At 41.1% G+C, this 13,176-nt stretch overlaps 2 protein-coding genes across 2 annotated transcripts; both read right to left on the bottom strand.

Annotated features, from left to right (window-relative positions):
- Window position 1: 1 nt before the first annotated feature.
- Window positions 2-1,143, bottom strand: LOC117293042 (low affinity immunoglobulin epsilon Fc receptor-like). Its single transcript, XM_033775255.1, has one exon. It carries the CDS (start codon window positions 763-765, stop codon window positions 22-24), a length of 744 nt encoding a protein of 247 aa, XP_033631146.1. The 5' UTR covers window positions 766-1,143; the 3' UTR covers window positions 2-21.
- Window positions 1,144-3,166: 2,023 nt separating this feature from the next.
- LOC117292529 (sorcin-like) lies at window positions 3,167-13,162 on the bottom strand. Its single transcript, XM_033774608.1, has 7 exons — window positions 13,012-13,162; window positions 10,492-10,740; window positions 7,855-7,982; window positions 6,953-7,027; window positions 6,653-6,727; window positions 5,830-5,998; window positions 3,167-4,451 (listed from the first exon to the last, which is right to left on the bottom strand). Exons 1-7 carry the CDS (start codon window positions 13,048-13,050, stop codon window positions 4,416-4,418), a joined length of 771 nt encoding a protein of 256 aa, XP_033630499.1. The 5' UTR covers window positions 13,051-13,162; the 3' UTR covers window positions 3,167-4,415.
- Between the last annotated feature and the right edge of the window lie 14 nt (window positions 13,163-13,176).

The following is a 13,176-nucleotide window of genomic DNA, read 5'->3' as shown; positions in this document are numbered from 1 at the left end:
TTCGTGTTATTTTTCGAGTAACTAAAGTTCAAAGTAGAAGCAGCCTTGGGTAACCTCCAAGTCGGTGTGATCGTCTTCAAGACGGGTGACGTCATTGAGTTGACATTTCTTGTCTTTCTTGCTGCTCTGCCAAACATTAAAGGAGCGGCATCGAGGATCTGATGTACACGCCCAGCCACAAGCAATCACACCCTCAACGGCCAGGTTGTCGATGACGTGATTGAGTGGGCAGTATTGAGAGACACGCCCATCGGGACCTAGCAGGGTGTGGTAGATTGGCATCATAGGGACCGGCATCTCACTTGCAGCAAGTTTATAGCCGTCACTGTTGCATTTTAAGATATCAGACCAAAGCCCACCATAGGATACAGTCATTCGGGCACAGTTCAACCCCGTGTCGTTGTGATGTGGATAGTGTGGATACCACCAGTTGGTGAATCTTGCAGGCTGACCCCCACACAGCCAAACTCCTTCTTCAGCAACATCTGTGCAGCCGATCCACATACCCTCATTCCCTTTCACTGCCCACTCGAAGATGAAGTCGTTTTCTTCTTTCGAATCAGGCACTATGAGGTTGCTCCCTAGTCGCTTGCATGCCGCCTCGGCTTGCATCCAGTTCATCTTCTCAGACAGTAAGATATAGCAAGACTGACGCCATTTCACCCAGCCAGTTGGACAGGAGGAGAGGACGATAACAATGCTTTGCATTGTCATCAATATCAAAAGATGAAATATAATGGTATTTATGCTTTGAAGAAACATCATGTAGTGTCTCACACAACAACATCGGTTTAGTGTAAACTACGAATCTTGCTACCAATACCACAAGTGTCACTGCCGCGCTTCAAAATATAATCGTATACATATACACAATGTATTGGTCGTCATCTTGCGTCATGGAGGTCAACTTAATTAAAACACAATTACTTGAGAATCCAAAGCAATATAAATCGATCAGCATTGGGCTATTTAAACTTTTTTTTTTACGATTTCACTGTCCTTAGAGGTCATCAATTAAGGTGTTGGCTCTATTGGTCGATGAACCATATTAATTGGATGCATTATGGTAGAAAAATATGGACATACATAAAGCTAATATTTCACCAAATTATCATATTCTGCGACAATAATGAAGACAGTGCAATAAAGAATGGTAAATGTTTGTTTCATAACACATTGATACTAAATTAGTCATACCTCCATTATCCCCTATAAATATACGTGCAACTTTTAATTTAAAAAAAATCTCTGACCCCAAATTGTGCAACTTTTGACTAAAACTGCGCAAGAAATACCATCGAAAAGCCCCAAATGACAATCTATTTGAAAATTGTTCTTACGTGATCATGCATCTATACAATAAAATAAATAGGGGGGGTTCACAACAACCATGCGAGAACGTTTAGCAGGTTACTTATTACAAATTTTAAAACTATGTATTTTTTTATGAAAATAGAGTAGAAACTTTTGAAGAAAATAAATACCATGGAAAGATATAGACATACGTTTTGTCAGGAATACACACAAAGAGATATTAATAAACACAACACTTTGGTTATATAGAAAGTAATTTTTATAACAATGAAATTTCTGAGTTTTACAATGGAAGCCCAAATAATAGCCACAAATATAAAATATATATAATATGTATCAATAATAAAAACAAAGTACAAGATCCATGAGATCAAATTGATTGTTGCAATTGGGAGTCCCTGATTCTACAAAGTTACTCATACACTACCAATCTTTAAAACAATCTTTAAAATTCTGCAAAAGTCCAGAAATATCATCAGTAAGGCCTCACCAAATCACTGTTGCTTAAAGGCATGGACCCCCTTAAAGTACATTGTCAAAGACTAGTATTCTCACTTGTTTCTCAAAATGGTATATCAACAGCTCTCATTTGCTCATTACCATAGTAAGTACTTGTTATGTTAAAAGTTATCGTGTGTAATTACCAAGTGTCCAGTGCCTTTAACTCGATTGCTCAAAGCGAAATATGCCCAATATCAAAATGCACAATATACCCAACAATACATAAGCCATTTTTTGGTTACAAAAAGATGAGGATATTTCATGAAATTTACGCAGCAAGTGAAAACTAGAGGTTGGGAATAATTTGTTCTTCCTGAAACAGCGTAGACCTACTCTCCCTCTATAACAACCATATTAGCACTCATTACTACTCTATTATGCTATACTTTGAACGATGTGCGCACTATTGTGCCTATTATTTTGCTTATCTATTTAATATTCTATACATATAGGTTATATCTTGAGAAGAGAAGTATAAAATGTTGAATTTGAAAAAAATTCTTAATGTTAGTACCTGTTTTTTACTGATCTATATAATAAATAAAAGCGGTGTGTACTCCTGCGTGGCCCATCCACTGTTGAAGTCTTAAGTTTCATCTTTTCTTATGACTTCTGTGGCATCACTAGAACAAACTTGTTGAAAGTACCCCACAAGGACCCCTACATCATCACACATACAATCATGATAAATTGACTGGCACTTAGCAGTCCAACCCACAACCTTCGTATTCACAGCGAGTTTCAACAAACAATGTCTCCCCGGGAACAGTGACATGATAACCTATGTACGACATGACATATTAATGCAGGTTCCCAAGGACACATTCAGTCATGACATGGATTCCAGCTCACACTGAGATGAGTCAGCCAGGACACGCCATTGTAGCCCAAAGCTTAAAGATGCCTTCAGGCCTTGTGTGTCTGGCGACTTGCATACAAAATAAAAAGTAAAGTATGGTCTCAAACTCTTAATTAAAGAATTTCATATTTCACAAAAATTGTATGGACTATTTTTTCCTCAAACAGATTAATAAGTTTGTGTGTAACTTTGAACAAATATGAAAGCATAAACTCTTTCAAAAAAGTTAGAACATGTACATTTCATTCATCATCAAAGATTTATATGTACATACACAATTTAGGTTCATTGTGTAGACAGTATGTTTCCAAGAGGTAACAAAATAAGTTTATATCATTTATGAAAAGAAATTATTTTACAACTTACTAAATATAAATTTGTATTTGTACTGATTAAAACCATAGACTGTATACCGCTAAGTATTTTCCCTGTATATATAATTTGATTATGCAAACTATGAACAAAAACATTATCACTGATTATTATTTTTGAAAAACAAACTTTGAAAACATATAATGCTCTTGTGCTAAAAATGTTATATTTTTGATTTTGAAAATTAGGAATAAGAACCAAAATATTTGTTAATATTCTGATTTCACGACCAAGTCAAAGAAAAAACCTTGTACCTTAGTTTCTACCGTAAGCAAGACTTGAGCTGAGAGAAAAATCAAATGGTCCTAATTGGGATTTGAATCCAAGATCCCAGGCACTCTGGGCAGATACTGTACAACCTGAGCTATGAGGCACAGTGTTATACTACCTGTCACTCATCCAAAGTTGTGTTATTTCACTTCTAGGGTGATTAGGCACCATACCGGTTATTGTTTTAGTTAGAGAGGCTGTACATGATTCAACCAGAAAGGAAATAGTCTGGTGACTTTTCTAACAGGATCCAGTTTAGGCCGGAATGTTGGATCCTCAAGTCTGTCTAAATTCCAGTTTTTCTAAGAACCAAAACTTCTCCAAAAGAGAGATGCTATTCATATCAAGAATATCACTGTAAGGTAAGTTTTCATTTTATTTTATACATCCGGCCTGTATGCTTCGTTTTTGAAAGGGCTAGGGCACCAAGACATTTTCTCCTTGGTAAAGGGCACCCTATGAAGATACTGGAGCGTTTCAAGGATACCAAGGCAACGACCAGGGGCCATGGATGCAGTTGCCTTCGTTGCCTCAGTGAAGAATTAAGGCAATGACGAGGGAGCATGGAGGCAAATGCCTTCTGTACCTTCGTGAAGTATCAGGGCTTACTCTCATATTACATGTTTATAATATGAACAAAATGAAAGGCATCCCAGTAAAACATGGGACACAATGATTGAGATCATGTTCAGTGGAACGAATCCCCGTTTCGAGAGCATACAAATCTTCAAGAATCTCTTTTTGTTCCAATCTGTTTGTTGATGGTAGTGACTCTCTTTTTTTTGACAACGAAGAAATCATTAAAGTTATTTTCTGCTTGAACTTGGATTTGTAGTGTAACGACTGTATCACGCATAAACCAGTCTGGCATGACTGCTGTCTTGCTGCACCACGCAGCCTGCCTGACAGGCAGTCCATATCAAGCCAACTGCAATGTTAGATGTGTCACACTCTGTACTGTTTGTTTGAGCCGGAGCCCGAGCCGAGGTTTGAGAAAGGCCCTAGGTGCATACCACGGGATTGAGAGGCACCAGCAATATTCTTACCTCACATGTTGAATGCTCAACATGTCACATCTAGAATGCTCAACATGTCACATCTAGTGAACACCATTTTCCAAAACCATTTCCAGGAACTGATGATAAAAAGAAAAGAGGAAAATATGACACTATACCATTCAGTTGTTGAGATCTCAAACAACATATATACATATAAAAATGGCCGGTTTAAAATTAGCTAATACAGCACAAATAACTTCACTGTACATGTATATGATATCCTTCCAGACTTGTGCAATTTGTATTAAAGACATGAAGAGTATATGCTGTCAGTCTTTCGACGTCGGAGGTGAGAAACATTCAGTAAAACATTAATTAAATGGTACATCAAAAATAAAACTTAAGTGTTACCGATACTGTTTACAATTACTTTGGAATCTCTCATAAGAGGGTTGCTTTATCCCAACCCAGAAGCTACGCATTTTAGAATAAAATAAACCAAGTACTTGGATGAAGACTATCCACAATAAACGATTTGCCAAAGATTGCAACTGGATGGCAAATAAAAAGTGTAAACTAAGGCAAACAAAATAATCTATATTAAGGTTCCTGCCAAAAGTTTAATGGCGTCAGCTATCTTGAAACCGTTATCAAATTCAGAGGATTACTCAACAAAATCAGCAGTTATATATCATCTTTAAGCATAAAATAGTATCAACATTACTTTAGATTTCTAGTAAAGCAAAATTTAGGAATATATTCAAAGAGGACTTGGGCAGATTGAATAAACCAATATAGTACGGCAGTCTACGGTCTCAACTTGAAACTTAGTGAAAAACTCTTGAAAACTGCTCTATTGTTCAAAAATACATATCATAATAAAGTCTTAACTCATGGAATAATTTATACAAAAGTAATTCAAGTGAAATATGCATCAGCAAATATTATGTACACATGTTTGGAGTCTATGCAAAAAATCAATGAGTTACAAACAAAATAAAAAGAAATACAAATTTGTGTTTGGTTTACAATTCGGTATGGTGTCCACACAATGGGAGACTTTTTTAGAAATCACTGGGTGACGGACACATAAAATACCAGGGATTTGATTTCACAAAGATAGTCCCAACTTAGGACTGGAAATGTTCTCCAGCTCTTCACCATTGTGTGGTGTTTGAGTATAGAAACTCTGTAGCTATTTCTGGTTTATCCACTTGAATGTATAGATTGCACTTGATGTCGTTGACCACCATCTGTGATGAACCATGCACGAGTGAACGGCTATCACTGGCTGAGAGTTGTAAGAAGCACATACTCGCATGCACTTTTCCATTGTTTATCATTAAATATGGTGGGCGATGACGCCGTCTGCAATCCATCTATACATCTATTGTGGAAGGTGGAGTCACTCATGTACCAGCCATTGCCCAGGTATAGGAACAAAATACAAATAGGACTAAGAATGTACACATTTACACCAATGCATTTCCTTTCTGAAAAACTACAAAATCTTACCTCTTCAAAGTGAATTTTAATCACTCCTGAAGCATTTGTGTCTTTTTGTCTGAAAGCCTCGGTTAACGAACGAATCATCACACAACACTGAATGAAGTCGTCTAGTTTGATTGTTCTTACAGAGCCCCGGTCAAACTTCTGTACTATCATTGAACAAAAGGCAGGGGAACTGAGGACAGCAAAGAATAAATCAAACAAGTTTTGAAAATCACATACTCTTTCTCTATTTGCGATACTTCAAATTAATAAAGTGAATCCGACATTATTGTCATTTAAAGACAGCGGACACCTTAATGGTAATTGTCAAAGACCAATATTCTCATTACCATAGACTAATATTCTCACTTGGTGTATCCCAACATATGCATCAAATAACAAACCTGTGAAAGTATGGACTGAATTGGTCATCAAAGTTGGAAGAGAATAATGAAAGAAAAAACACCCTTGTTGTACAAAAAAATTAATTTGTGTGCTTTCAGATACATAATGAACGGCTGCAGGCCTGAAGTCTTTTATTGTTTGAGTGAGAAAATATCTCTTTCTCAAAAACTACATTACTTCAGAGGAGCCAATTCTCACAATGTTTTATACCATCAACGGCTCTCCATTGCTTGTTACCAAGTCAGTTTTTAAGCTAATAATTATTTTCTAAGTAATTACCAATAGTGTTCAATGACTTTAATTGGAAATTGTACTTTATTAATAACTGTTATGATCCAATCTATCCATTGGATTACATGAATGAAGCTAGTTATTATCATATGCAGTTGCCTAATATATTAGCTTATTAAGATAATAACAGTACCCTGTACATGTAACTTACACATTGTAACCAAATGAAGCAAGCGCAAGGTGAAGCTCATTTGCATCAATGTTTCCTGATCTATCTCGATCAAATCTACAAATGAAAAAAAAAAAAAGTAGTGTGTAAATTACATGAAAACACAATGATTCTAAAATACAAAGCTTTTATTTGATAATGCCTAAAAAGTTAGGGCTTTAGTTTTTAGTGCTTGGTGATTTAATTAAGACCCCCATTCTCTTTGGTCAAACTTTGTTCAACAGTCATATAAGACATGTCTTATTAAATGGCACATATCCAACATTATTATGTCATAATTACCTTTCAAAGCACTGCTTCCAATCTTGGATGTACTTCCACAAGGCGGCAAACTCTTGGAAATTAATTGTCCCATTTCTGAAAGAAAAACATACAAACTTGTTTTACCTCGGTAACAAACTGTGAAGTTTGATTGGTCGAGAACCAATCATGTGGCGTGCAGCTAGACGATGACTAGAGCAAGCTAGTCGAAACGTTGAGACCAATTCAGAACCGACTCCGCGGCAGTACAGTTAATTACGATCCTATAAGCTAAAGTACATGTAGTAGTCCAGTCTATTTTCTATACCATCCGCCCTGGTAATAATTAAAAAGCAGGACAGTTCTTTTCAGAACTGAGAAGTCTCCCGAACCTTTGATTATCTACTCCGCGGCAATAGAATAAAGCAAGACAGTTCCCTAAGAACAACTCTACCTTGCAAGTAGATACACACATGGTGTTACCGCAAACCAAATATACATTGATACCTCACCATGCAATGCCTCAAATCCTTTATACATGGACCAGGCCAGGCTGCATACTTCACAGAGGTTAGAGGTAACTGCCTTTTTGCCCCTAGAAGTTTCCTCCTAAAAATCAGAGAGGTGCCCTTAAAGGAAGAGTTGCCTTGTCCTAATTCCTTACAAAAACAAAGTAGAACACTTATGTGTTTGAGATGCAGTAGGACTGCAGGCCTGATACTTCACGGAGGCAACAAAGGCGATTGCCTCCATGCCGTCTCGTCATTGCCTTGGTGCCCTTGAAATGCACCAGTAGAAATTTACAATTTCCTAATAGCCTAGGGTGTCCTTTACCGAACAGAAAATGCCTTAGTGCCCTTACCCTTTCGAAAAACAAAGCATACAGGCCTGAACAATGTGATGATGTTAACTGAAACAAATTTCAGAAAAACTAATATGCTTACTTGTCTTTGTCAAACATTCCGATCATTAATCTGCATGTCTCTTCATTAAAGTGTGACCAGTTGCCATTGACTAGAGCCTGTCTCAATTCAGCCGCAGTAATAGATCCACTCTTATCTGCATCTACAGCCTAAAAGAGAAACAACACACAACATGGTATTAAATACAATTCAGTAATACCCCAGACAGTTTCGCAACTCCTATTGGTGGAGAGCGCATCACGTGGGGGTGTTTAAATGGTTGATAATGACCAGCTGGAGCTGTTTATAACCGGCTGGCTTCCGCATGTCATGCGTGCAAGCTAACACGCGCCAATATTATCACGCGGAACGCAATTCAAAGCTATTAATAACAGCGCTTAACCCACGCGCATCAAACAGATTCTTCACAAAGTTTTTGAAAAAATTATTTCAAACCTTAAAATTTTCAAAGTGTCTATAAAACAGTTTAAAACCGACAGGGTCGTTGCTGTGTGATAAAGGCCCGAGCCTTTACCATGTCAAGCTAAATACTCCTTTGCTGTGTCTCAGATCAATGCACAGAGGAGGGACAATATTTGGATTCATTCTAAGGGATGCATTTTAGCTCAGGGCCTTGTGACATGAGGCAACTTTTGCAGGAAACTCGGAGGCAACCAACTGCAGTGCATGCTGCGGGGCCACTTTGGTAGCAACTTTTCTAACAATGTCCTACGATACCCAGAATAACATGTAACAGCATTCAAATATGAATGAGTTCTCTTCTTGGAAACTGCCTGGAACTGGTTGCCTGTAAATTGCCTTGTGTGACGTGACCCTCAGAGTGCTGGAAAAAAAATTGTGAGTCCTGGGTGGGTCCTCCAAACACCGCCCACTGTGGCTACTAAAACACTGATCCTGACTGAGAATCCAGCTGACCTGAAACCAATGCCAGAGTGTAGGGTCTACACCAGGAGGTTCTGCTCTGTACTGTTGATACCCATGCTGCTGCTGCTGCTGCTGCTTATGTGGATTATAGGCTTGTTGTGGATGCTGTTGAGGTCACAACAGGGACTCAAACCCACACTCTGCTGAACAGCTTACCTGAAACCAATGCCAGAGAGTAGGGTCTCCACCAGGAGGTACTGCTCCCCCATTTGGGGCTCCGTACTGTTGATACCCATGCTGCTGCTGCTGGTGTGGATTATAGGCTTGTTGTGGATGCTGTTGAGGTCACAACAGGGACTCAAACCCACACTTTGCTGAACAGCTTACCTGAAACCAATGCCAGAGAGTAGGGTCTCCACCAGGAGGTACTGCTCCCCCAGGTGGGGCTCCGTACTGTTGATACCCATGCTGCTGCTGCTGCTGCTGCTGCTGCTGGTGTGGATTATAGGCTTGTTGTGGATGCTGTTGAGGTCACAACAGGGACTCAAACCCACACTTTGCTGAACAGCTTACCTGAAACCAATGCCAGAGAGTAGGATCTCCACCAGGAGGTACTGCTCCCCCAGGTGGGGCTCCGTACTGTTGATACCCATGCTGCTGCTGCTGTTGCTGTTGCTGCTGGTGTGGATTATAGGCTTGTTGTGGATGCTGTTGAGGTCACAACAGGGACTCAAACCCACACTCTGCTGAACAGCTTACCTGAAACCAATGCCAGAGAGTAGGATCTCCACCAGGAGGTACTGCTCCCCCAGGTGGGGCTCCGTACTGTTGATACCCATGCTGCTGCTGCTGGTGTGGATTATAGGCTTGTTGTGGATGCTGTTGAGGTCACAACAGGGACTCAAACCCACACTTTGCTGAACAGCTTACCTGAAACCAATGCCAGAGAGTAGGCTCTCCACCAGGAGGTACTGCTCCCCCAGGTGGGGCTCCGTACTGTTGATACCCATGCTGCTGCTGCTGGTGTGGATTATAGGCATGTGGTGGATGCTGTTGAGGTCACAACAGGGACTCAAACCCACACTCTGCTGAACAGCTTACCTGAAACCAATGCCAGAGAGTAGGATCTCCACCAGGAGGTACTGCTCCCCCAGGTGGGGCTCCGTACTGTTGATACCCATGCTGCTGCTGCTGGTGTGGATTATAGGCTTGTTGTGGATGCTGTTGAGGTCACAACAGGGACTCAAACCCACACTTTGCTGAACAGCTTACCTGAAACCAATGCCAGAGAGTAGGCTCTCCACCAGGAGGTACTGCTCCCCCAGGTGGGGCTCCGTACTGTTGATACCCATGCTGCTGCTGCTGGTGTGGATTATAGGCTTGTGGTGGATGCTGTTGAGGTCACAACAGGGACTCAAACCCACACTCTGCTGAACAGCTTACCTGAAACCAATGCCAGAGAGTAGGGTCTCCACCAGGAGGTACTGCTCCCCCAGGTGGGGCTCCGTACTGTTGATACCCATGCTGCTGCTGCTGGTGTGGATTATAGGCTTGTGGTGGATGCTGTTGAGGTCACAACAGGGACTCAAACCCACACTCTGCTGAACAGCTTACCTGAAACCAATGCCAGAGAGTAGGATCTCCACCAGGAGGTACTGCTCCCCCAGGTGGGGCTCCGTACTGTTGATACCCATGCTGCTGCTGCTGCTGCTGCTGGTGTGGATTATAGGCTTGTGGTGGATGCTGTTGAGGTCACAACAGGGACTCAAACCTACACTCTGCTGAACAGCTTACCTGAAACCAATGCCAGAGAGTAGGGTCTCCACCAGGAGGTACTGCTCCCCCAGGTGGGGCTCCGTACTGTTGATACCCACGCTGCTGCTGCTGCTGCTGTTGCTGCTGGTGTGGATTATAGGCTTGTTGTGGATGCTGCTGTTGAGGTCTGTATTGAGGAGCTCCATATTGCTGTTGTGGTGGTGGTGCGTATTGTTGAGGTTGTCCATATCCCTGTTGGGGTGGTGGGTGCTGCTGAGCTCCATAGCCCTGAAATCAAACAAGTGGTGCATATATAATCAGGCATGATATTTGGTTTTGGGGAAAAAAAGTAGGAATATTTTATTGAGTACTTCAAGGACTGACCTACAAACTACATGTACACACAGTGTATGCTCTAAAAGACTATTCAGGCGCCCTGACGCCATCGCTGTTTATCATTGCATCGGTCTGTGCGAGGAGTTTTGCTGGGAAAATTTGATAATTTTCCGCACGTCGTCACCAGTTTATCCGCCTTAGTTAACTGCATGGGTCCGTCCTCCCCGGGAGTTTCACTTTCAGGGAATCTACCATCGGCGATCCCCAGCCGCATCTATCTAGATTCTAGACCTATTTAATGTCATTTTCGGTCGTCAAAAAAAAAATAAAGTATAACAAATTTTGGAAAAAAGGAGTTCCCAGTAACTGGGTCTAAGTCACTCCCAGTAACTGGGTCTAAGTCACTCCCAGTAACTGGGTCTAAGCTGTATCCTTACTTCGTAAAAAAAAAAAACTATTTTGAATTTGATTGATAACTTGACCAATATTTTAATTTTTGTTATCACTCAGTTCGTGTTTTTACAACATTCTCCAAGTTTTGTAACGAAAGAACCGCTTCAGACATTAATACAAATCCTGTCCAGTTTACCCTTTTATTTTTAAACTATTCAGGTAAATTGTCGGAGGCTGGTCATCTCGCCACCTAGCAAGCTCGCCACCAACAAAGTCGCCCCCTGCAAAGTCACCCCCTAACCGGCTCGCCCCGAGTTGTTACAAAGTCGCCCCCTGACAATGTTGCCCACTACACTAGGGATAACTTTCCGTATGGCGCCACCACTTTTTCACTCATTTTTACAAAAAGGGATATCTCATTGAGGTAAATTAGATACTATATTATTTCATATCGAATGAAAAAGTGGTGGCGCCATATGGAAACTTTTCCCCCACTAGCAAAGTCGCCCCCGACAATGTCGCCCCCAGCCAATGTCACCCCCTAGCAAAGAAGCCCCCAGAAAATAGTTAAGGATTCTTTCGGTAATATAATGGCTTAATAATAATCGGAAAGAATATCAAGTAAAGCCTACTTATAGTTATAGTCTGCTTGAGTAAAAGCGCCATCAATTAATAATAAACTCCATGCACAAAATTTAAATTTGTTGTCAATGATTTTATTAACGTCGACCAGCATTCAAATTGTGTTCATACATAGGAATGCTGGTCATCTCGCCACCTGACAAGCTCGCCACCAACAAAGTCGCCCCCTACCCGGCTCGCCCCGGGTTGAAACAAAGTCGCCCCCTGGCAATGTCGCCCCCAAACAATGTCGCCCCCAAACAATGTCGCCCCCTAGCAAAGTCGCCCCCTGACAATGTCGCCCCCTGCCAATGTCGCCCCCTAGCAAAGTCGCCGCCAGATGTTGTTCGGAAAATAATTAAGGCTACAATAATTATGGTAAAAAAATATAGTTAAAACATTTTCAGAAAAAATTCCGTATGAAGTAATGTGCTTGTGGAAGGTCTAACCCTCACCCTAACCCTAACCCTTAAACCCCTAACCCTAACCCTAACCCTAACCCTAACCCATAGAAATAGAAGGAAAAGTTTCCGTATGGCGCCACCACTTTTTCATTCGATATGAAATAATATTGTATTTAATTAACCTCAATGAGATATCCCTTTTTGTAAAAATGAGTGAAAAAGTGGTGGCGCCATACAGAAAGTTACCCAAATAGAACCTGCCTATGCCCTAACCCTAACCCTAACCCTTAACTATTTTCTGGGGGCGACTTTGCTAGGGGGTGACATTGGCTGGTGGCGACATTGTCAGGGGGCGACTTTGCTAGGGGGGGGCGACATTGTTTGGGGGCGACATTGTCAGGGGGCGACTTTGTAACAACTCGGGGCGAGCCGGTTAGGGGGCGACTTTGTTGGTGGCGAGCTTGCTAGGTGGCGAGATGACCAGCCCCCATGTAGAGCTAGCTCTCCATTCACAACAATTGGTGAACGCTTGAATGACAAAGATCGCGCGGTGTTCAAAGTTTGCGCCCAAGCCACCCCATGCAAACTTTAAAATCATGCAAGGAATATAAAGTTTGCGCCGTAAAAATGGGGCAATTTGCGCAAATTTGAAAAATGGCCATCTTCAAAGATTGCGCCCAACATACTCCAACAATTTCGAAGGGATGTAGAATTGTGTAACTGTACTTGGTTATTTGTCAACTGTAAATTACAGCTGTACCTGGGAATGCATTTTTACAGCTAAAAACTAAAACGCTCAACTCACTTGATTTGGGTTGTATGGCGTCTGCTGATTTCCCCACATTATGAAATCTGAAATAAAAAATGACCACTGCAAACAAAACGTCGATCGAGCTCTGTAATGAACTGCTCTCTGTGATGTGTCACGTAACCAGACTAAAATAGCTCAATGGACACACAGTTTTGCGAA

The sequence above is a fragment of the Asterias rubens genome, chromosome 7, assembly GCF_902459465.1.
Source record: "Asterias rubens chromosome 7, eAstRub1.3, whole genome shotgun sequence".
NCBI classification, from domain to species: domain Eukaryota; kingdom Metazoa; phylum Echinodermata; class Asteroidea; order Forcipulatida; family Asteriidae; genus Asterias; species Asterias rubens.
This window is presented reverse-complemented; position numbering and strand designations above follow the sequence as displayed.